We start from the raw sequence: 25,733 nt of genomic DNA on the forward strand, positions 1-25,733 counted from the left end.
CCTCTATAGGTTATTGAGGTCATAAGGCATCCGAAAGACAAAGCCGAATCGAAATACAATCCTGATTCAGGCATTTCGAAAGAGGATGAGGAGCGTTATCAGAAATTGGTAACGGAAAATGAAGAACTACAACGACTGATATCACAGGTGGGCGGAAACTACACCATAAAACCGATATTTTTCTTTTTTTTGTTAAATGCATTTCAAATACCCTGCTAACTGTTGATTAACAATTTTTTTCTTTTCTTTTTCTTCCATTCTCTTTAACCCCTCTTTCTCATTATATGTTCATTGGCATTATCTAGAAGGAGGAAAAAATTCGCTTACTACGACAACGTTTAGTGGAGCGTGAAGCTCAAATGAAAACCGCCGATACAAATGGTTGCGGTGGTCCACCAACAACAGGAGGCATCAACAATGGTACGCATCCACCCGCCGTAACAACCACAGGTGCCTCATTAGGGGTATACACCTCGGCAACGTCCTCACATTTACCACCCGCCGCATCACTAGCAATTACACAAGGTAAGTTAATGAACTCACAAAGCAGAAAAAGTTTTTTCCCCCTCACGAAAAGCAGAGAAGGAATTAAGAAAACAAATTATGAGGTTAGGAGCAGAAGTGTGGTACGCCAAGTGGTGTTATTCTGAAGTAAAAATTTAAAAAGCAGCTGTGATAGAAAATTTTCTATTAAAAATCTCTTTGTGGACATCACAGGAAATTTTCTATAGAAAATCTCTCTGTGTCCATCACAGAAAATTTTCTATAGAACATATCTCTTTGTGGCCATCACAGAAAAATTTCTATAGAAAATCTGTCTGTGGTCATCACAGAAAATTTTCTATAGAAAATCTGTCTGTGGTCATCACAGAAAATTTTCTATAGAAAATCTGTCTGTGGTCATCACAGAAAATATTGTATAGAAAATCTGTCTGTAGTCATCACAGAAAATTTTCTATAGAAAATCTGTCTGTGGTCATCACAGAAAATTTTCTATAGAAAATCTGTCTGTGGTCATCACAGAAAATTTTCTATAGAAAATCTGTCTGTGGTCATCACAGAAAATTTTCTATAGAAAATCTGTCTGTGGTCATCACAGAAAATTTTCTATAGAAAATCTGTCTGTGGTCATCACAGAAAATTTTCTATAGAAAATCTGTCTGTGGTCATCACAGAAAATTTTCTATAGAAAATCTGTCTGTGGTCATCACAGAAAATTTTCTATAGAAAATCTGTCTGTGGTCATCACAGAAAATTTTCTATAGAAAATCTGTCTGTGGTCATCACAGAAAATTTTCTATAGAAAATCTGTCTGTGGTCGTTACAGAAAATTTTCTATAGAAAATCTGTCTGTGGTCGTCACAGAAAATTTTCTATAGAAAATCTGTCTGTGGTCGTCACAGAAAAGTTTCTATAGAAAATCTGTCTGTGGTCGTCACAGAAAATTTTCTATAGAAAATCTGTCTGTGGTCATCACAGAAAATTTTCTATAGAAAATCTGTTTGTGGTCATCACAGAAAATTTTCGATAGAAAATCTGTCTGTGGTCATCACAGAAAATTTTCTATAGAAAATCTGTCTGTGCTCATCACAGAAAATTTTCTATAGAAAATCTGTCTGCGGTCATCACAGAAAATTTTCTATAGAAAATCTGTCTGTGGTCATCACAGAAAATTTTCTATAGAACATATCTCTTTGTGGCCATCACAGAAAAGTTTCTATAGAAAATCTGTCTGTGGTCATCACAGAAAATTTTCTATAGAAAATCTGTCTGTGGTCATCGCAGAAAATTTTCTATAGAAAATCTGTCTGTGGTCATCACAGAAAATATTGTATAGAAAATCTGTCTGTAGTCATCACAGAAAATTTTCTATAGAAAATCTGTCTGTGGTCATCACAGAAAATTTTCTATAGAAAATCTGTCTGTGGTCATCACAGAAAATTTTCTATAGAAAATCTGTCTGTGGTCATCACAGAAAATTTTCTATAGAAAATCTGTCTGTGGTCATCACAGAAAATTTTCTATAGAAAATCTGATCACCACAGGATCACAGAAAATTTTCTATAGAAAATCTGTCTGTGGTCACCACAGAAACTTTTCTATAGAAAATCTGTCTGTGGTCATCACAGAAAATTTTCTATAGAAAATCTGTCTGTGGTCATCACAGAAAATTTTCTATAGAAAATCTGTCTGTGGTCATCACAGAAAATTTTCTATAGAAAATCTGTCTGTGGTCATCACAGAAAATTTTCTATAGAAAATCTGTCTGCGCTCATCACAGAAAATTTTCTATAGAAAATCTGTCTGCGGTCATCACAGAAAATTTTCTATAGAAAATCTGTCTGTGGTCATCACAGAAAATTTTCTATAGAAAATCTGTCTGTGGTCATCACAGAAAATTTTCTATAGAAAATCTGTCTGTGGTCATCACAGAAAATTTTCTATAGGAAATCTGTCTGTGGTCATCACAGAAAATTTTCTATAGAAAATCTGTCTGTGGTCATCACAGAAAATATTCTATAGAAAATCTGTCTGTGGTCATCACAGAAAATTTTCTATAGAAAATCTGTCTGTGGTCATCACAGAAAATTTTCTATAGAAAATCTGTCTGTGGTCATCACAGAAAATTTTCTATAGAAAATCTGTCTGTGGTCATCACAGAAAATTTTCTATAGAAAATCTGTCTGTGGTCATCACAGAAAATTTTCTATAGAAAATCTGTCTGTGGTCATCACAGAAAATTTTCTATAGAAAATCTGTCTGTGGTCATCACAGAAAATTTTCTATAGAAAATCTGTCTGTGGTAATCTCAGAAAATTTTCTATAGAAAATCTGTCTGTGGTAATCTCAGAAAATTTTCTATAGAAAATCTGTCTGTGGTCATCACAGAAAATTTTCTATAGAAAAACTGTCTGTGGTCATCACAGAAAATTTTCTATAGAAAATCTGTCTGTGGTCATCACAGAAAATTTTCTATAGAAAATCTGTCTGTGGTCATCACAGAAAATTTTCTATAGAAAATCTGTCTGTGGTCATCACAGAAAATTTTCTATAGAAAATCTGTCTGTGGTCATCACAGAAAATTTTCTATAGAAAATCTGTCTGTGGTCATCACAGAAAATTTTCTATAGAAAATCTGTCTGTGGTCATCACAGAAAATTTTCTATAGAAAATCTGTCTGTGGTCATCACAGAAAATTTTCTATAGAAAATCTGTCTGTGGTCATCACAGAAAATTTTCTATAGAAAATCTGTCTGTGGTCATCACAGAAAATTTTCTATAGAAAATCTGTCTGTGGTCATCACAGAAAATTTTCTATAGAAAATCTGTCTGTGGTCATCACAGAAAATTTTCTATAGAAAATCTGTCTGTGGTCATCACAGAAAATTTTCTATAGAAAATCTGTCTGTGGTCATCACAGAAAATTTTCTATAGAAAATCTGTCTGTGGTCATCACAGAAAATTTTCTATAGAAAATCTGTCTGTGGTCATCACAGAAAATTTTCTATAGAAAATCTGTCTGTGGTCATCACAGAAAATTTTCTATAGAAAATCTGTCTGTGGTCATCACAGAAAATTTTCTATAGAAAATCTGTCTGTGGTCATCACAGAAAATTTTCTATAGAAAATCTGTCTGTGGTCATCACAGAAAATTTTCTATAGAAAATCTGTCTGTGGTCATCACAGAAAATTTTCTATAGAAAATCTGTCTGTGGTCATCACAGAAAATTTTCTATAGAAAATCTGTCTGTGGTCATCACAGAAAATTTTCTATAGAAAATCTGTCTGTGGTCATCACAGAAAATTTTCTATAGAAAATCTGTCTGTGGTCATCACAGAAAATTTTCTATAGAAAATCTGTCTGTGGTCATCACAGAAAATTTTCTATAGAAAATCTGTCTGTGGTCATCACAGAAAATTTTCTATAGAAAATCTGTCTGTGGTCATCACAGAAAATTTTCTATAGAAAATCTGTCTGTGGTCATCACAGAAAATTTTCTATAGAAAATCTGTCTGTGGTCATCACAGAAAATTTTCTATAGAAAATCTGTCTGTGGTCATCACAGAAAATTTTCTATAGAAAATCTGTCTGTGGTCATCACAGAAAATTTTCTATAGAAAATCTGTCTGTGGTCATCACAGAAAATTTTCTATAGAAAATCTGTCTGTGGTCATCACAGAAAATTTTCTATAGAAAATCTGTCTGTGGTCATCACAGAAAATTTTCTATAGAAAATCTGTCTGTGGTCATCACAGAAAATTTTCTATAGAAAATCTGTCTGTGGTCATCACAGAAAATTTTCTATAGAAAATCTGTCTGTGGTCATCACAGAAAATTTTCTATAGAAAATCTGTCTGTGGTCATCACAGAAAATTTTCTATAGAAAATCTGTCTGTGGTCATCACAGAAAATTTTCTATAGAAAATCTGTCTGTGGTCATCACAGAAAATTTTCTATAGAAAATCTGTCTGTGGTCATCACAGAAAATTTTCTATAGAAAATCTGTCTGTGGTCATCGCAGAAAATTTTCTATAGAAAATCTGTCTGTGGTCATCGCAGAAAATTTTCTATAGAAAATCTGTCTGTGGTCATCACAGAAAATTTTCTATAGAAAATCTGTCTGTGGTCATCACAGAAAATTTTCTATAGAAAATCTGTCTGTGGTCGTCACAGAAAATTTTCTATAGAAAATCTGTCTGTGGTCATCGCAGAAAATTTTCTATAGAAAATCTGTCTGTGGTCATCACAGAAAATTTTCTATAGAAAAACTGTCTGTGGTTATCACAGAAAATTTTCTATAGAAAATCTGTCTGTGGTCATCACAGAAAATTTTATATAGAAAATCTGTCTGTGGTCATCACAGAAAATTTTCTATAGAAAATCTGTCTGTGGTCATCACAGAAAATTTTCTATAGAAAATCTGTCTGTGGTCATAACAGAAAATTTTCTATAGAAAATCTGTCTGTGGTCATCACAGAAAATTTTCTATAGAAAATCTGTCAGTGGTCATCACAGAAAATTTTCTATAGAAAATCTGTCTGTGGTCATCACAGAAAATTTTCTATAGAAAATCTGTCTGTGGTCATCACAGAAAATTTTCTATAGAAAATTTGTCTGTGACCATCACAGAAAATTTTCTAATGAAAATTTGTTTGTGGTCATCACAGAAAATTTTCTATAGAAAATCTCTCAGTGGTCATCACAGAAAATTTTCTATAGAAAATCTCTCTGTGGTCATCACAGAAAATTTTCTATAGAAAATCTCTCTGTGGTCATCACAGAAAAATTTCTATAGAAAATCTCTCTGTGGTCAACACAGAAAATTTTCTATAGAAAATCTGTCTGTGGTCAACACAGAAAATTTTCTATAGAAAATCTGTCTGTGGTCAACACAGAAAATTTTCTATAGAAAATCTGTCTGTGGTCAACACAGAAAATTTTCTATAGAAAATCTGTCTGTGGTCAACACAGAAAATTTTCTATAGAAAATCTGTCTGTGGTCAACACAGAAAATTTTCTATAGAAAATCTGTCTGTGGTCAACACAGAAAATTTTCTATAGAAAATCTGTCTGTGGTCATCACAGAAAATTTTCTATAGAAAATCTGTCTGTGGTCATCACAGAAAATTTTCTATAGAAAATCTGTCTGTGGTCATCACAGAAAATTTTCTATAGAAAATCTGTCTGTGGTCATCACAGAAAATTTTCTATAGAAAATCTGTCTGTGGTCATCACAGAAAATTTTCTATAGAAAATCTGTCTGTGGTCATCACAGAAAATTTTCTATAGAAAATCTGTCTGTGGTCATCACAGAAAATTTTCTATAGAAAATCTGTCTGTGGTCATCACAGAAAATTTTCTATAGAAAATCTCTCTGTGGCCATCACAGAAAATTTTCTATAGAAAATCTCTCTGTGGTCATCACAGAAAATTTTCTATAGAAAATCTCTCTGTGGTCATCACAGAAAATTTTCTATAGAAAATCTCTCTGTAGTCATCACAGAAAATTTTCTATAGAAAATCTGTCTGTGGTCATGACAGAAAATTTTTTTAGAAAATCTGTCTGTGGTCATGACAGAAAATTTTCTATAGAAAATCTGTCTGTGGTCATGACAGAAAATTTTCTATAGAAAATCTCTCTGTGGTCATCACAGAAAATTTTCTATAGAAAATCTCTCTGTGGTCATCACAGAAAATTTTCTATAGAAAATCTCTCTGTGGTCATCACAGAAAATTTTCTATAGAAAATCTCTCTGTGGTCATCACAGAAAATTTTCTATAGAAAATCTCTCTGTGGTCATCACAGAAAATTTTCTATAGAAAATCTCTCTGTGGTCATCACAGAAAATTTTCTATAGAAAATCTCTCTGTGGTAATCACAGAAAATTTTCTATAGAAAATCTCTCTGTGGCCATAACAGGAAATTTTCTTTGGAAATATCTCTGTGGTCATCACAGAAAATTTTTATAGACAATTTCTCTGTGGTCATTACAGATAATTTTCTATAGAAAATCTGTATGTCGTTATCACGGAAAATGTTCTATAGAAAATATCTCTGTGGTCATCACAGAAAATTTTCTATAGAAAATCTCTCTCTGCGGTCATCACAGAAAATTTTCTATAGAAAATCTCTCTGTGGCCATCACAGAAAAATTTCTATAGAAAATCTCTCTATAGAAAATCTATCTGTGATATTTGATCACAAGTAATTTTTAATAGAAAATCATCCTGTGATTGTTAATCATAGAAATTTGATTGATCACAGGCAATTTTCTAAAGAAAATTTAATCTGTGGTTGTTGATCACAGAAAATTTTCTATAGATAATATAATCTGTAATAGTTTATCTAAGAACATGTTCTAGAGAAAATCTCTGTGATAGTGGATTACAGAATATTTTCTTAGAAAATCCATCTGTGATAGTTGATTCTAGAAAAATTTCTATAGAAAATTTAAGCTGTGATCTGTGACAAAATATTTGTCTCCCAATTGTTTACTAAAAAAGAACCAATATACCAGTCACTGGGCACATCAGCATTCAGCATCAACAATCCCACTACTTAAACCACTATCGCTCTGCAATTAATGCCATCATTAACCTCATGTTCGCATCAGAGCCAACAACAGCATGAACAAACTATCGCTATTAACATTCCCAACATCTCCATCATCATCATCGTTATTGATGACGACGACGATGTTGTTGGTTATGTTGGCTGAGCATCATCTGCATGAATATCATTAACAATTTTACCACAAATTCCTACTTACACTTCCAATGTAGCTGCAATAGCTGTAGCAGCTATGGCTGGGGTAAAACATCCGCCCTTAATTACCGCCTCCACCAATGATATAACCAATACAGACATAACCACACCATTATTGCTGGAGCCGTTACAACGTCAACCGTCTTGTAATTCGATATCCTCATCCATATCACCAACAATTGCCATGACAGTGTTACCAACATCGAGATGCAAACGTGATTCTGTATTACAACCGCTGATACAACCTGAGGGCACATCAGCAACGTCGGATTTCGACAGTGCCATATGTCTGGGAGGAGGTGGTGGTGGATATTCACAGCTAACCACAACGACAACAACGCGTTCACGAGCCGCTAGTCAATCATCGGCATTTGAATTCTCAGATAATTACCAATAGGCCGTACTTCACGTTGACATGCAAAACAACGCCACTCCATTGTTGAGAAATAAATGATGGGGTCGTAGGCTCCCCATATCGAAATCTTATTTTTGAATCGTTTGAATCTCAGCCAAAAATAATCAATAAAAGATGAAGAAGCAAATGAAAGGGTAATTCGTTTTTATTTTCGAAATTTCGTTAGTGTTATTAATCGGCACAATTATTTGGTTTTGGTCAACTTTTGTTAATTTCTTTTGTTAACAATATTTCTTACCCAAAATTCTGTTAAAATTGGCTTTAATTGTTTTTATTTTTTTTTTCATTTTAAATGTTGTGGACTTAAAATCACATTGCTTCTCCCCCGATATTCAATTACCATATGTAGCAATTTTTTCCAATATCCAAGTGTCAGGTTGATTATTCTTTAACTTGATTTTATTTATTATTTAAACATATTTTTAAAATAAATTCTGTTAATAAATATTATTTTTTATTTCTTAATTTATATTTTAGAAATTTTAGCTTTTTATGTGGGAATCGGTAAATAAATTTTTTTATTTTTAAATGCAAAACTGTGTCTTTGTCCTCCACCGCCAATCTGTATAGAAAAAATGCACCTAAAATATAACACACCACTTGTGTAAAAAATATTTCAAAATATTATTCTAAAACATGTTTATAGTGGTTAGTCGAATTCAATTCTTTCGTAATGAACTCTTGTTAAATATCTAATGAAAAATATTTGTCATTAAAAATTTTGAATATAACAAGTATTCAGCGCAAGCGACTCTTTATAAAGAATCTATGTATTAAACTGACGTAACGAATACATACATTTTTGAGAAACAATGATACAAACCTATGTTACCGGTACATTAATACACATTTAATCGGCATTAAGCGGAACGCAAATATGAATGTATGAACATAAAATAGTTTTTTGAGAATGCGTGAAATGATTATATTTTTAAAAAATACTTTATACTCCTTCGATGTGTTAAGAATCACATATATTTGTGTTATGGCTAAGAATACTAGAAAGCTAATAAATTAAAGCCATTTTGTTCGAAATAGGCCGAAAAACTTCAAAGTTATCAAAAATCGGATAGTACCGTAAACGTCAACCAACGGAGACTAAATAATGCGTATTTGAGAATAAGGCACATTTTTCTTCAAAATACCAAAAATCGGGAAGTACCAGGGACGTAGCCAGGATTTCATTTCGGGGGGGGCCCACCTGACCAAAATTTTGAAAGTTCATGTTAGCAAAAATTAGACTTATATTACTGATAATGTTAATTTATATATTTTAATTAAAATGACGTAAGACTTCTAGGCCAATGTCCCTTGTGTTTTTTCGACAATATATCAGAGTTAATATATGTTCAAAACAATTGTTATATTAATAATCGCATATATTTTAGGGAGTATCATTTATCAAATAACTCACAACTACAGTGAATGTTATGTAATTCAGTGATATCACTTACATAGGTAAGACCAAAAGAAAGTGTATACAATCGGAAAACCTTAGGAATATCTTAACATTTAATTTTTTTGTTTACATGGAATTTTTAGGACCTTTCCTTTGTTTCATACTTCACAAAAGTTCAAAATCACGGCTTCAATTTTCCACTCCAATTATATTGATCAATTTATGGAAGGAAAATGGGATTAGTGGAGAATTGACACGGTGTGCCTTTCGCAAATTTAAATGGAAGGTGCTTACACCTGGGAAGTTTTTGCAGATTCTGAAACTACAATGCTCATAGATGAGAAATATCAAGAAACAAAAAAAATTGCCGGAGGGATTTTCAAATAAGTCGCAATTTAAGTTCACATTTTTAGGGCTTCTTTAGGTTTTCACGATTTTGCTTGGAAACCGCGAGTACTATGTAAATGGCCCTGAAGAAAATGTTATAGCTGTGAAGATTGACGTTTACGATATTTTCGTAGGTTTTACCGTTTTTTAGATATAGAAGTTTAAATTGAGACAATGCACTGACTGTATCGCCACCTTATAAAACAATGTCATTACTGCAATTTCCCAAATTAAACATATATATATCTTGAAAATGGTACAACCTAGGAAAAAAATAAGTCATTCAGTCTTGTAGAGAATTTTCACAGCTTCAACATTTTCTTTAGACCCATTTTGATATGACTTGAGGTTTCCAAGCAAAATTTTGAAGACTTAAGATAAAAACCTAAAAATTTGAACTGAACCTCTATATCTAAAAAATGGTAAAACCTACGAAAAAACCTTAAGGTCAGTCTTGTGGAGAATTTTCATAGCTACAACATTTTCTTTAGACTCACTTTGATACAACTTGCGGTTTCCAAGCAAAATCGTGAAAACCTAAAAAAAAACCTATAATTGTGAATTTTGATCGCGATTTATTTAAAAATCCCTACGGCAATTTTTTCCGTTATTTTTATTTTTCTTTCTTTTATTTCGGTTTTTATCAAAAGTTAGTTAAGGCGCACTGAGCATGATATTGTTTTATAAGGAGGCGATACAGTCAGTGCATTGTCTCAATTTGAACTTCTATATCTCAAAAACGGTAAAATCTACGAAAATATCATAAGGGCCAATCTTGTGGAGAATTTTCACAGCTACATCATTTTACATAGGACTCACTATTTCCAAGCAAAATCGTGAAAACCTAAAGAACCCCTAAAAATGTGAACTTAAATCGCGATTTATTTGAAAATCCCTCCGGCGATTTTTTTTTTGTTTCTTGATATTTCTGATCTACGAGCATTGTTGTTTCAGAATCTGCAAAAACTTCCCAGGTGTAAGCACCTTCCATTTAAAATTAGTTAAGGCGCACCGTGTTGATTTATGCAGAGGGAACGTTCGGATATCATGGCCTTATCCAGTAGTATTTTTTATATTTACAGGTATATTTGGGAGTTATATAAATAAAGGAAAAAACGCTGAGACACGCGTCTTCTTTTTTTGTCTTTTATCACGCTGCCGTGTCAGAATATGGCCAATTTCGGAAATCCACTCGTTGTTATTGTCATAAAGAAACCAATTGTAGTTATTTCCCTAAGTTTATTTTGGTGTCCAATCGTAGATATTATCGCAAAGAATTTCTGAAGGCTGATAGTGGTTTTCTTGATAGAGAACTAATGCTGAGCAATAATGAGTCTATCCATAATGAAATTCTAGCACCCAATCGCGGAACAATCGTCGGACTTCTCTTATATAAATTATAGTTTCCTATCTTGGATCTTCTTATAAGTTGATCAGGAACTAGGAAAATTCTGGCAACCAGTCTTGAATTCTTTCAAAATGAAATTCTAGCGCCAATCCAAGGTCTATACATGTATACATTCTTTTAACAAAAATCGATAAACACAATTTTTCCCAATCTACATTTTTGCCTCATCGAAATAATGGTTTTAAGGGCAAAGAGTGTTTTGAAGAAATGTGTTTCAGAAAATTTGGAGTCCACCTAGCTATGTTCGTCCATATGGGTGGCTGCCTGGAGAACACGATAATTCTCAAACAGATCAACCGATTCGGTCCAAAATTTGGCCTGCGTGATATTTTTTCCAAATTTTGATCAACTTCGAATATGGACACTCTATCGATATCCTTCCACAGAGTATTTCTAAAATTTTCAGAGAAGTGCAGTTTAAGACCTCTTTGGATAATTAGTAAATATGGCTTCCCTTCCTTTATGCTAATAATTTAGTTATAAGTAAAAATATGAAATTAATAAATTAATATACAAAAAGACCTCTCGGGAAACGCTTTGCTTTTTTGCAACAAGACGTCTCGGGTCCCCTATTACTATAGTACAAGTTTTTTTAAGGGGCAAGTCCATACTTCCAGAGAAAATGGCCCGAAAGCTGTAAAGAACACCTACGGCAATCATGTGTAGTGGTTGGTGCGCACGACAACTTTCGAACCGGATTCTGCGTTGGTCCAAACTTTGTTTATCGCCATATTTCTGCGAGCCTTATATAAAGTTCGAAGATGGTGATTTTCAGTCTACTCCTTCTGGTATTTTCCCTCAAATTTCAAGAATTTCAATCTAAAACGGTAAGTGCGATTTTTCTTGAATGGAGCAACAAAGTTGGACCAAAATTTGGATTTAGTAATATTTTGTCCAAACTTAGTTTAAACTCCAAAATGAACCACATTGGTGAAGAACTGAAATGACTGGTGGGCGCAATATCTTTTAAAAGGAATGACCACCAAAATAATATCTACTTCCAAAATAAACTATGTTCGTCAGGTCCATTTCTTCAGGTACCTTCTCCGCAACACTTGCGATCAATGATAAAATCCATATTTTGTTGACAAGTTCATACGTCAGCAAATGGCTACACAATTCTGAAAATCTCCTAATACATAGCTTTGGGTTAAGAGATTTTGGTTGTGTAGCCGTTGTTCGGTCTGTCCATAGATAAAAGTTTCAGTTCACACAGGCTCAGGGTATATACCTGTCTGCAAAGCTGGTACTTGTTGAGATTTTTTACGAAGAAGAATCTGTTTCCAACCAGTTTTTTTAATTTCGATTGTCGTCACAAAGTCTTTTGTCGAAGAAGGAAAAAGGAACATTTCTAGAAATGTGTATCCATTGAAAGTTCTTCCCAAAATACAATTCAATGTGTAATCGACAGAAAAATCCCTGAAGATGAAATTAAATGTAATTTCGAAATATTGGAAATAATAATCTTGATTTTACTATCATTCGAAAGGTCGAACAAAACAGAAAAATACGACAGAAAAATCCTTTTTTTTGTACAATAGGCATTTACTAATTTGTAGCAAGAGACTAGTTTCAAATAATCTCAACGGGCGACACTGCGGTGGAAAAGAATTATATCATAAAAACTGGTTGATATAGTTTTTTTGCAAATTTCAAACATAATAAAGAATTTGTAATTGTTATGATGTTCAAAATAGTTCATTACAAAAACGTGTTAGAAACTATATACAAAAATTTAAAACCACAAAATTAAGCAACGATTTTATCTTTTATTGTTGAATTGATCTTATCAAAAATTTCAAAAACAAAAGATCGCAAGAATGTTTCTATATGTTGTTTATAAGCCAAAGTATTGGACGTAATATGCAACAAACGTTCAAAAAATACAAATAAACATCTTGTTCTGAAATCAGTAACACTTGAAGTCAGCCTAAAATTACGAATAAACGGTTAAACAACACCTTAAAACTTAACAACAAACATGCGGAAAATTGCTCAAAAAGCCTAACGTGTTCATTAGTCTTTATACTTTCAAATATGTTGGACAATAAGTATACCAATGTATTTAAATAATTCTCTGCAATACTTCCTCCAAATACTTTACATATTTCTTGAAACATTTAAAACATTTTAAAATTTTATTCAAAAATTAAAAATATGTGTACCATAAGCTAATATCCTATGGGATCGAAAATCATTTGGTGGGGGCCCGGGCCCCCCGGGCCCCCCCCCCTGGCTACGTCGGTGGTGACCCATTATTGTAAGTGTAAAAGGTTACGTAACTGAATTTCAAGTGGGTTTAGGGTTCTACTGGGACAATATGTGCTATGTCGGCGTAAGATTGTTTTCGTGATGTGCCCTAGGCAAATCGGCTGGGGTTTTTTGTTTTGTTTTAATATTTTAACCCCGAAATTGTATCTTTCCTTTTCGTTAAAGTATATTTTTATAACTTTTTCAACAACAAGGACATAAACAACAGCAGGATAAGAGTAAGACACTAAATGTTCTACAGAAATCGTCTTAAATCGATTTAACATAGCACATACTGTCCCAGTAGAACCCTAAACTCACTTGAAATTCAATTACGTTACCTTTTTCACTTGCAATAATGGGTCACCATCCCAGAATTCAACCCGCCATAACTCAAAGGTTCGACACACGGCGGATCTGCCCTTCAGGTTCTGTATGTCCTCAACAAGGGCTTTCACCTCCAAAAAGAATTTTCCACCCCCCAGGTCATGATAATAATTTTTTTCACGCACAGAAATGTATCCTCAAAAACGTTGAGAAACGGTTCAAAATACGGTTTTATAGTTCCGCCACCAAAGCCGCTTAAAATGTCTAATGCATATTACAAAGTCGAGGATGGTTATAGCAAATGTAGAAAAGAGTCTGGTTGCCGTTTATCAACATTTTTTTCATAAAAAAACGATTTTCATATTTTGAGTTTTGAGCATCTTTAGGCCTATGTTTCCACTCTGTGTGTCCTGACAAAATGCTATAACCTACAAAACTCCATGATTTTTGTTAAGACAGCATTCTCAACTCTTGATATAATGTTACAGAAAAATAGTTATTAATTTCGGAATTGTACGACTTTTTGGATTCGGTGAAATTAAGAGCATTGCTGAACACCGTTTTTTCTATTTATTGGAAAAAGTATTCAAACATTTTTATACCCACCACCAGAGTATAAAGGGTATATTAAGTTTGTTTTTCCGTTTGTAACGCACTGAAATAATCATTTACGACTCTATAAAGTATATATATTCTTGATCAGGGTAAAAGTCTGGGTCGATCCGTCCCTCCGCTAGGGTAATCATTCTAGCGTCTCTCAAATTTTGCCAAAGTCCGTCCGTTTGTTTGCAGTTCGAAGATGAGCTGCATCGGTCCATGTTTTGGTATAACGCTACCGCCCGATATCAGGTATTTTGACTTGTTAGCTACATTTTCTGGCCAAAGATATGCCCCTGACTTTGTGCGAATTAAGACTTATCCATGGCAGATCAAATACCGGCTACACAACCAAAATATTTTCCGCATCAAATCAAACGTGCAGTTAGATAGTTTTCAGAATTTTATGAACTTATTTGGACATATGTATGAACTTGGAGACAAAAATATCGAAACTTTTTGGGTATTTATCTTAACCACTGTGACGTTTCCGAATAAATGCTTACGTTAATAAATTTGATTTGGATTAAAGGGCAAAAGGGTTGTATTTATATATGGAGATGGTACCTGAAGGAATGAACCAACATATCCATTTATGAAGTCAATATTGTTTTGAAAGGCTTTCTTTTTGATAGTTATAGCACCATATAACCAGCCATTTTAGTTGGTCACCGTTTAGTTTGAAAAACAGAATATCACTGAAAACAAGACACAAGGAGTACCTTTGGCCAAAATGTCCTAAGGCTCCTCCAACAGCCCTTAAACTGCAGTTATGTTGAACTCTTGTGATGGAGGTACCCGAAAATGCTGTTAAAATAATCTAAAAAAACTAAATTTTGAAACTGAAGGAGTGAACTGATATGACTTAATCTAAGTTTGGACAAAATATTACGAAATCCAAAATTTGAACAAAATCGACTGATTCGTTCGAGAGTTATCATGCGCTTCACCTATATAGAGAGACGGCCAGATTGGGCTGAATGACACCAAATTCTCTGAAACGGATTTCTCCTACTGTTAACCACTAAATTTGTCTAAAATAAGATTACAACATTTTGACACAAATTTCTAATTAGGTTTCGAGATATACTGTACGAAAACAAATATATGGTACATTTTGTCCAATATATATTTCATTCCATGGACTTCCATTCACAAAATACTGTACCAGTAACTTTTTTTGGATCGAAGATGAGTATGACCCCTCGAGACCTCTATAAAGATCGATGGAGTATACATATTTCTTACGGAATTCTGCGTTCCATTGTTATTTGAAAATTGAATAACATTACATAAAAAGTAATTCAGATTTTTCTGAGTATTCAAGCAAAAATTTGAAAATATTTCTTACAAAACTTCATTAACATTGCGGTACAGAACTTCAGAAGCAATATACACCCAAAGTCTTCACTTTTATGCGTAATTTTTTCTAGAGATTTAAAAATGTACACGTTTCAATCTATGTTGCGTCCAAATCCTAATCCAAATCCATCCTAATATACAATTGATGCTACATCGTGGTTACCAAATAGAATTTCACAAAGTGCACATAAAATAGAAGCGATTATGTTGGAAAATTGGATGCGCATCATGTCATTTTCGCTATAACATTATTTTAATTTTATATCACAATTGGATTTTTTACGATTTAATATAATGATCTAAACGTGTTCGCCAATTAGAACACTATAAGCCAAAAATTTTTAACAACGGAAAATCTTTATTATTGTACGAGTACGAGAAGACGGGTATGATTCTTGATTTTGCCAAGTTAATGCCCATCAGTAGTGGGATTCTCTAACGCATTTTTTGGATACCGACAAAAATCGGTAAAACTAAAACGCAGCATTAAGAATAAAGAGTATGAATAAAAGTTGGCAACGCTGTTGCTATCGGTGGACTTGTAGACAACTTAATTTTGATTGCTAACTTACCCACATATGTTAATTACCGAAAAGGTAAGCTGCTCTGTTCCAGAACCTGCAAGAATCTACTATTTTTTACTACGATAACAGTTTTTCCTTTATGTCATCGGAAAAAATATTTAAAATTAGTAGATTCTTGCAGTTCTGGAACAGACCAAAGCATTTTAATTCTATCGATTTTTGTCGGTAACCAAAAAATGTGTTAGAGAATTCCACTACACTATCACTCTCTATGTCACATAGCACACCCCCTATTTTTGTAAATTTTTTTTGGGAAAGTATTAAGAAAATTTGGAATTTTATCAGGTGAAATATTAAAATAAGTGTAATTAAGAAAAACAATTTTAATTGTAATTGTTAAATTACCATTTGAAATAAACACGATTTTATGTGATGTCTTTGTATCACCAATCCCTCTGTTGTCACAGATACACAATAACAATGTCACAGATACACAATAACAATGAATCACAAAATGCAATTTACTCCAACTATTGATAGCACTCTCAACTAAACTTAACACTAGCAAATGAATGTTTAATACTCCTTTTATATTTAATTATTAATTGATTTGCATTTCTTTCTTTTTCTACTTTCAGATACACACGATCATCATACATGAAAAAACGTGTCAATTTCCTTTACGTGATAGGTAAATTTTAACTAATTATTCAATAAGTTCAGTTAATATAAGTTATAATACAAAAAAGAAGAACACTCCCTCTCTTTGAAAATCACTCAAATAATCCCCCCGAAAACGAGAAAGTTAGAAAACTATGAGTTCATAAAATTATTGTTCACTAAAGAAAATTTTAGTTCTTTGTTGAACGAAAAACAAATCGAAATGTTTTAAGAGAAAACAATGTAGTATATAAGTATAAACATGTTTCAGTTAAATGGAAAGATTTTTTAGAAGACAAAAACAAACTGTAGATAAATTCTTTATAAAACAAACATCCAACCACGATGGACTCTACTTACTAAGCCTTTGTGTTAGAAAAGGGACTTTAAAAAACTTTTGTACAAATATTTTGTACCTATGTATATTTTTAGTTAAATTTTTTTACATAGAGAAAGAAAATTGAAATGTTAAGTTTTTTGTTACAAAAAAAATTGTTTTCACATTATGTAAATATAACAAAGAAGAAAAACTTTAAGTAGAACTCAAAACAAAAATATTTCCTACCAAAATCTATAGACCCGTATATGGAACTAACTTAACTAAAATTGAAAACTCTTTGTTTTTAAAGAAATCGCAGATTTTCGCTATGTATATAAGAAACTAGTTTTTAGATTGGTTTTAGATTTAAATTCAATATATTTCATACATATAAATGCCATATAAAAGAAAGCATGTGTAAATATCCACATTCCCCTAAAGTAAGCAACTCTTAAAAGAAAAACTAATAACAGAAATATATAAGTAAGAAGCTTAGAAAAAGAGTGAAACAGCAAAGCACTTCCTTTTTTTCGAAATGCAACACAAACAAATCTTTTTCTATAAAAAATTATTTCTTATTAATTACAATTTGCAACAAAGGCGATCTCAAAGTGTAGCAGATGGTCGTATGACCATATGTTTGTATTTGTTACAGCATGTGCTTAAGATGAAAAAATCGTATAAGAAACTTTTTTGTTCTTTCTATAGCAACGCAAACAGGCAGGATACATCTGTGTCCAGATGAAAAAAATTCAGCAACCAAGACTGGCTGCACATATACAATATCGGGAGACAGTTAAGATTAGCTGGGCACTTAAAATTAAGCAGCATATCGTGGGGTCTCTGTTCACACGCAAGGCATGCATTGGGTATCGTGCTGTTAATTCGGCCTACATCAGCGCTATCCAAGCATGCTTGATAGGCACTTTAAACTGAGGTTCCGGTTTATACCTTAGGACCTCTCTCACAAAATCATGATAACACGAAACCAGGTACTGCATTCAAAACATTTTTTATGCTAATGTTGCGGTAAAATCTTTGTCTTCTCATGAAGATGGCCTACTGTAGTCATTGGGAAGCGCCTGTATCAGTCCTCATTATTCCACGCTAACATTTGTATACCACACTGGCCACCGCAAAGTTCTCTACAGGCCGGATTATTGCTTTATAAGAGGTCAACAGGGTTGCTTCATCGGCGCGCCAAGTGCTGCCGGCCAGCGAATTGAGGACCTTATTCCTACTTTTGAACTTATCACAAACAGAAGTGGACAACGATATGCTATCGAATGTTCTATAAAATATCTTGGAGTATTTAGTGGTCGGATTAGTTGATTAGCCGACAAATACGGCTGGAGTGAAGTCCACTCTATGTCCTCAAATAGCTTGGGTTGGTTGACTGTACCTCGAAGGCTTTCGAAAGCTCAAGAGCCAACATGACTACTCCTACCTACTTTACTCATTACGAAGTAATGAGTAAGATGGCACAGACCGTTTGTGTCTGACTACTGTGACGACGTGTTTTTCACTTTGAAGCTGGGGTAGGTTCATCGGGGGCCAGGGTCGTCACAAGAATTTATTTGATTATTGATTATTTGATTATTAAGGGAGAGAAACTCACACTGTTCATTTTTTTTCTTTAATAAAACTTTATAAATATCTTTATTTACTTAAAACACTATCACTACACTACAATTAACACTTAGTCTGCACTGCAATAATGACACAAAAACGGTTTGTCGATGGTGGTGAAACAATGTAAATACAGCAGCGGGTTGATGACGTAGAAGTTGGGGCTTATCACAATTTAAAACGGCAGCAACAGCCCTATGACGACGAGGTATGATGGTGGCAGCTTCAGCAAAGCAGCGGCCCGATGACAACGAGTTCTGTTGGCGGCTTTTATACAAATGCTACCCGATGAATATAACGACGAATGGTGATGGTGGAGAATTGACACAGTAGCGTCCCGATGAGTATAACGACGAATGGTGATGGTGACAGTTTTGACACCACGCAGCCTGAAGAATAGAGTGTATTGGCCCTGCAGTCTGTCCGCGTCAACGCAGCCCGAAGAATACAGTGTATTGCTACAACTCTCACTTTGCCCTGCGGTCAGTCGGCGTAAACGAAGCCCGAAGAATAGAGTTTATTGCTACAACTCACACTTGGCCCTGCGATCAGTCGGCGTCAACGCAGCTGCACTGCAACAGCCCTATGACGACGAGTTATCATGGTGGCAGCTTCAGCAAAGCAGCGGCCCGATGACCACGAGTTCTGTTGGCGGCTTTTATACAAATGCTACCCGATGAATATAACGACGAATGGTGGAGCATTGACACAGTAGCGTCCCGATGAGTATAACGACGAATGGTGATGGTGGCAGTTTTGACACCACGCAGCCCGAAGAATAGAGTGTATTGCTACAGCTCTCACTTGGCCTTGCAGTCTGTCCGCGTCAACGCAGCCCGAAGAATAGAGTGTATTGCTACAGCTCTCACTTGGCCCTGCGGTCAGTCGGCGTCAACGCATTCCGAAGAATAGAGTGTATTGCTACAACTCTCACTTGGCCCTGCGCCCGGTCCAGTCACCACAACGAGTTAAGGCTTATTGTTCAGCTTACTAAGGCTCAGACCAACCACCTTTTCTTCTTCCCAATCACACTTAACTCAACAGCCCTCAACAAACGACTGCCCCGATTGAGTGAACAACACCTCCTTTTATACCATTTCGGCTGATCATTCCATCCAACAGTTTCTTCTCACGGACAATGTTTACAGACATTGGTGCTGTCAGTGGTACAAAGTAATGTCACTGTCGTAACACTATTAACCGCCAGATGTCATTGTTATACAATAATTTGTTGATGCTGACGATATTCGCCAGGTGGAATGCTCGACCGTTAATATTCAAATTAGTTACACGTAATATTAACAAGTAAAAAGTCGTCAAGTTCGGCCGGGCCGAACTTTTTATACCCTTCACCATAAAATAGTCTTAATTAAAATGGAATAATTAGGGTCCTTTCACAATTTTAGGTGTAACAACTTTTCGACAATGGATAGACTCCTACTGCCTCCCACTATTGCTTAAATTACACTGTGAACACAAATGTTGGGGCAGGGATAATTCCTTTTGGAGATGAAAGCCTTTGGTGTGTTTATATTAAAAACCCCGAAGGACAGATGCGCCGTGAGTCGAAGTTCCGCGTTATGGCGTGATGAAGTTTTTGCAAGAGACCCGGTAAGCCATCATGCCACCTCTAACAAAAATTTCATCACGCCATAAGGCGGAAGTTCGACTCACGGTGGATCTGTCCTTCGGGGTTCATAATATACTCACCCAGGCCTTTCTTTCCCAAGAGGAATTTTCCGTGCTATATCAAAGAGTCAACCTATCTTTAAATTTTTGGCGGAAAAGTTTTATAGCTGCAGGGAACTTCACGAGTCAAATTGAGGGTAGTTTCATCAAAACAATGTAGACCCTCAAAAATGGACCCATGTTGACGAATTTTACTGAAGAAATTTCGTGACCACTGAAAATTCCGGAAAATCGGGAGGTACAGTTATATGGGTGTATACCAAAACATGGACATATGTATATTGACGATTATTTTTGAATAGACTGAGAACCTCAAATGGCAAATTACAGCTAGTTCAGTTAAAAATAGTAGCTAAAATTCTCAAAATACCGAAAATCGGGAGGTACCGATATATGGGGGCTATACCAAAACATGGACCTATGTTGACGATGTTTCGTGGAGATATTTCATGACCACTGAGAACCTCATATGTTAAATTGCAGCTAGTTCGGTTAAATATTGTAACTAAAATGCTCAAAATTCCCAAAATCGGGAGGTACGGTTATAAGGGGGCCATGCCAAAACATGGACCTATGTTGACGATGTTTGGTGGAGATGTTTCCTGGCCACTGAGAACCTCAAATGGCAAATTACAGCTAGTTCAGTTAAAAATTGTAGCTAAAATTCTCAAAATACCGAAAATCGGGAGGTACCGATATATGGGGGCTATACCAAAACATGGACCTATATTGACAATGTTTCGTGGAGATGTTTTATGACCACTGAGAACCTCAAATGTCAAATTGCAGATAGTTCGGTTAAAAATTGTGGCTAAAATTCTCAAAATACCGAAAATCGGGAGGTACCGTTATATGGGGACTATACCAAAACATGGACCTATGCCCATATCCTTTGAAATATATGTTTGTTGATCACTAGGAACCCTAAGTGCCAAATTATAGCTAATTCGGTCTGCAAATATGGCGAAGAACGTCCAAATTACTCAAATCTGGAGGTACCATTAAATGGGGGCTATACCAAAGAGTGCACCGATATAGTCCATCTTCGAACTTGACCTGCCTATGGTAAAAAGACCCTCGGGTGCAAAATTTCAGCACTCTATCTCAATTATTGCGGACGCTAGAGTGATTACAACAGACGGACAGACGGACATGGCTAGATCGTCTTAGAATTTTATACTGATCAAGAATATATATACTTTATAGGGTCGCAAATGATTAGTTCGATGTGTTACAAACGGAATGACAAACTTAATATACCCTCCATACTATGGTGGAGGGTATAAAAATGTAACCAAAAACGAATACCGTGACTTTTGGTCGTTACACTACAAAACCCAAGGTTGTGTGTTCAATGTTCACAGTCGCGACGGTCGGCAAACAATTTTTTGCTAGCAAAATTACTAGAAATTGGTTTAAACAACGCTTAATGTTCGAATTAGCGACATGGTGTGTAATGCGGTAGGCTACAAAACAGAACTTCGCATGTTCAAACCCAGAAAACTAAATAAAAATGTGAAGTGTCTTGAAATTGAACAATGGACATAGATTTACTTCAACTATTCTGAAAAAGAACATATGTTTTTAGGTTATTTTTTCGACTTCTAGTTATCTTTTAAAGTACCCGCTATTTGGTCATTATTATTTTTTTAGGGTGAATCTGTACAAAAAAAAAATACAGTGTCCAAAATTTTTGAGGTAGTTTTGTGCAAACAACTTCTGTCGAGTATTTCATAAAAATAGAGACCCAATAGACAAAAACACTATTTGGTTTTTATTTTATTAGATCGAGTTGGGATTTTATTTTATGCGAACTTTATTTGAAATATGTTTTGTAGAGGATATGATATGAAATATCGCTTAAACAACATGAAATAAGAATTTTAGAGCTTTAAATAGGTAAATTACACTGTGACTCAAAATGGAGGTGAAAATCTGGGGCAGAGATAATTAATTTTGGGGATGAAAGCCCTTGGTGAGTATATTAAGAATCCCGAAGAGCAGATCCGCCGTGAGTCGAACTTCCGAGTTATGGCGTGATGAAGTTTCTGCTGAAGACCCTGTAAGGCATCTGAAATTAGCGTTATATCTTTGTTAACTGTTGTTTTAGCTTATTTATGGAATGACATTTGTTCAGTCAAATCGAATGAAGATTATTTTCGTAGAGCGTTTCGACCTTCTAACTCGCTTTCTTCAATGTCCTTTTCGTCCTTTATTTTAAAAACCGGTACAAAAGTACAACAAGATGACGTTTTTCATGTTCATGTTTCATGTTTGAAACTTTCTGCAAAAATGTCACTCAGAAAATTTTAGGTGCAACTCGACAACTAATCGATTTTGTCGCGTTTTCATGGTAATTTTTGACATTTACCCTGTTTTGGCTCAGAAAAAAAAAACTAGGGTTTGTGTTTTTGTATATTCTGTATATTCGAACAACCAATAAATAACGAATATACAAAAACAAAATCTAGTCTTCTTCTGAACAAAAACCGGGTAAATGCACAAAAGGACCATAAAAACGTGACAAAATCGATTAGTAGTCAATGAGAGCCGTACCTAAAATTTTCTGAGCGACATTTTTGCAGATCATTTCGAAGTTGAAAAACGTCATCTTATGGTATTTTAAAGCGGTTCTTAAAATAAGGGACGAAAATGACATTGAAGGAAGCGAGTTAGAAGGTCGAAATGCTCTACGAAAATAATCCTCATTCGATTTGTCATCTCATAAATAAGCTAAAACAACAGTTAACAAAGATATAACGCTAATTTCAGATGCCTTTCAGGGTCTTCAGCAGAAATTTCATCACGCCATAGCTCGGAAGATCGACTCACGGCGGATCCGTCCTACGGGATTCTTCATATACTCACCGAGGCCTTTCATCCCCAAAAGGAATTATCTCTGCCCCAAAATTTCGGTTCACAGTGTTATTATTATTGTTTGTTTTGTTTTGGTTGAAGTTTCAATTTCATTTGATTGTTTTTAAGTCTGGAGTATTACCCCAATGGCTAAAACTTCATCATTACTTTCTGTTACAGAGAGTAATATTTTTCAAAACGATCTGACAGTGTTGCAAATATTTACTGATCGCTACTAATATCATGATTTCATCCCGGTGAAGAGAATTATCAATTGGCTTTTCAGCTTTTTGAAATGATCTTTAAGTGTCTAGTATTCTCAAATAAATGAGAATCACACTCACTTTTATTATTTATTATTAATAATTATTTACTTTGAAATATTTCCGAAAGTTTATTTATGTAGCAGTTTGTGCAATATATACCTTACTTGTTATTCCTATTTATATCTTATTTGAACTTGTTATTTCTATTCGTTTGTTACCCAGTCTTATATACACTGCTTTGAATATTATTATATACGTTTTGGCCTACTATGATTTATTTCAATGTATACATTCTAAAATACGTCAAATGAAAATAAATAAATATTCAGTTTTGGAATATTGGTTAAAAGAAACAAACGTGTTCAAATTATTACGGCCTACACTTAGTTGAACTGTTAGTATTTTAGCGCTACTGACCACGAATGCAGAAATTATGTAAATTTTCTATATTTTAACGACTTTGATGCCCTAGATGCAGTTTTTTCTACTTCGTCTATTTAAGTTCTACTTCTTAAGGGCTACAATATTGCTGAAGATGCAGATCAAAATTTTTATAAATTTCTGAGATAAAGATCAGAGTATTAAAAAAACATAGTTTTAAATGAGGCCATAAAATATAACCCGATCTAGCAACTCAAAATCCAACTAAGTTTATTGTAGCCTCAAAATATACTTTTAGAAAACGCCTACTAACAGTTGTTTGCATTTCCAGTGTTGCACAGTGTTACGAGGAATTTGCCACGCCCAAAGAACACAAAATATCAATCTGCAGCAAAAATATATACTCGTATTTGATTTATTTGGCAAAAAGTAATTAAGCAGCCTTAAATCTGTATGTACTCTTATATGGAGGCTATACCGAAAAGTGGGTCCAGGTCCACAAGTATTGTTTCTGGCTAGGTTTCCCCTGCCCAGAAAATGCGAAATGCCAAATTATCAAAGATTAAATTTCCACGGTTTCTCCCATTTTCTCATGTGTAATTAAATTAAAATGCCGACGGTACCGACTATGTGATACCCTGGCGCGTAAAATACATGAAATCAGCCGAAAAAAAAATTGTTGGAGATATTTCAAAATCTGAACCGATTTCAATACAATTTTGCAAACTTATGTCTAGTTCGAATTCGGTGACATTTTCAAAATTTCATCAGAATTAGTTTGCATTAAATAAATACGTGAATTCGACCGAACTATACAGTATAATCTCGATACAACAACAATTTAAGTCAAGACCTTAATTGAAATGTTTTTAATGCAATTTCCAACAAAAGTGGGACATTCTCAAATATTATTTCTCAACATAAATTCAACATCAAAAAATGCAAACGTGCCCATGGCCTCTGATGTTACTTGGTGGAGTTTGGGAGCATAACAAAAAAAAACAAATTGAAAAAAAAATTGAGAAAATCATTTTAATGGGATACCGTTACTCCTTTCGGCAGTTTAGGTACTTCGTATGGGACTATTAAAATAACTAAACACCAAGAAGACCTATTTAAATCTTACACCACACTGTCGTAAATGGTATTATGTCTTTGTGATTTTGTATGCAACATGCATAAGGAAAAGAAATAAACCGATAGTTCTTTTTATGGATATACATATGATCAATTTTTGATTCGATTCATGCATGTCCGTCCGCCCGTACGGATCGCATTTTTTGTCCATTTCGGCTAAATATTGGGAATATAATTGTTTAGCCGCTGCACAGTGGATCCACTTGTATGGAGAAAGTGGCCAAAAATATTTAGAGTGTACAAATCAAGCCAATGCGGCGGTTACAGCTTTGTGCTGCTGTGAAGAGTGTTTTAAGAAATCACGAGCGTAACATCCCCCCCCCCTCTCCCCTCTGGAGGGGGTATACGGTAAGAATTGTTTTATGCTGTTAATACAAAGAGACATGAACAAAGGTCCCGATTAACTTATGATTCAAAATAGGTTTGGGGAAACAAAACAATCTCCAAAAAAACATAAAATCCAACCAATTTAGCGGATTAAAAAAATCAACATTTTTGTCTGAAAATTGGTAAAATGTTTAATATAGATCTTATAGAGTTCCTCCTGGAAGGCACGTACCGCCAACGTAAGACAAATTTGGAAGCAGATTTCTTCATATTGCCACTGATGCCAATAATGTTAATGTACGTGGTCAGATATATCCATACAAACGCTATTCTAGGGCAGCTTTAGTCAGAGACCCACCATTATAGTCTGGTACTAGATGGCAGCTGATTTTAATACTGAATAATCTTAAGCCCATGACCTACTTTGGAAAATTATTCCTAAGGTGGGCACTGGTGGGCATCATGACAAAACCTTAGATCAAATTTAAGTATAGGATCGAATTGGCATTACTAAATACACTAAGAAAATATG

The 25,733-nt window shown here is 34.3% G+C and overlaps 1 protein-coding gene across 3 annotated transcripts in view; it reads left to right on the forward strand.

The window, feature by feature from the left end:
* Positions 1–17,379, forward strand: part of GABA-B-R1 (gamma-aminobutyric acid type B receptor subunit 1) — a 396,378-nt gene extending 378,999 nt beyond the window's left edge. Inside the window, exons 15-18 of one of the 3 annotated variants that reach the window (XM_073967833.1) lie at positions 10–147; positions 306–525; positions 7,286–7,817; positions 16,576–17,379. In XM_073967833.1, the coding sequence (XP_073823934.1) occupies positions 10–147; positions 306–525; positions 7,286–7,665 (738 nt within the window). In that variant the 3' untranslated portion in view covers positions 7,666–7,817; positions 16,576–17,379. Of the gene's footprint in view, positions 1–9; positions 148–305; positions 526–7,285; positions 7,818–8,160; positions 8,188–16,575 lie in introns of all 3 variants that reach the window. The other 2 variants (XM_073967834.1, XM_073967835.1) reach the window with 2 other exon arrangements.
* Positions 17,380–25,733: the final 8,354 nt, after the last annotated feature.

Source organism: Musca autumnalis, unplaced genomic scaffold, assembly GCF_047663935.1.
Source record: "Musca autumnalis isolate F117 unplaced genomic scaffold, ASM4766393v1 scaffold_2, whole genome shotgun sequence".
NCBI lineage: Eukaryota > Metazoa > Arthropoda > Insecta > Diptera > Muscidae > Musca > Musca autumnalis.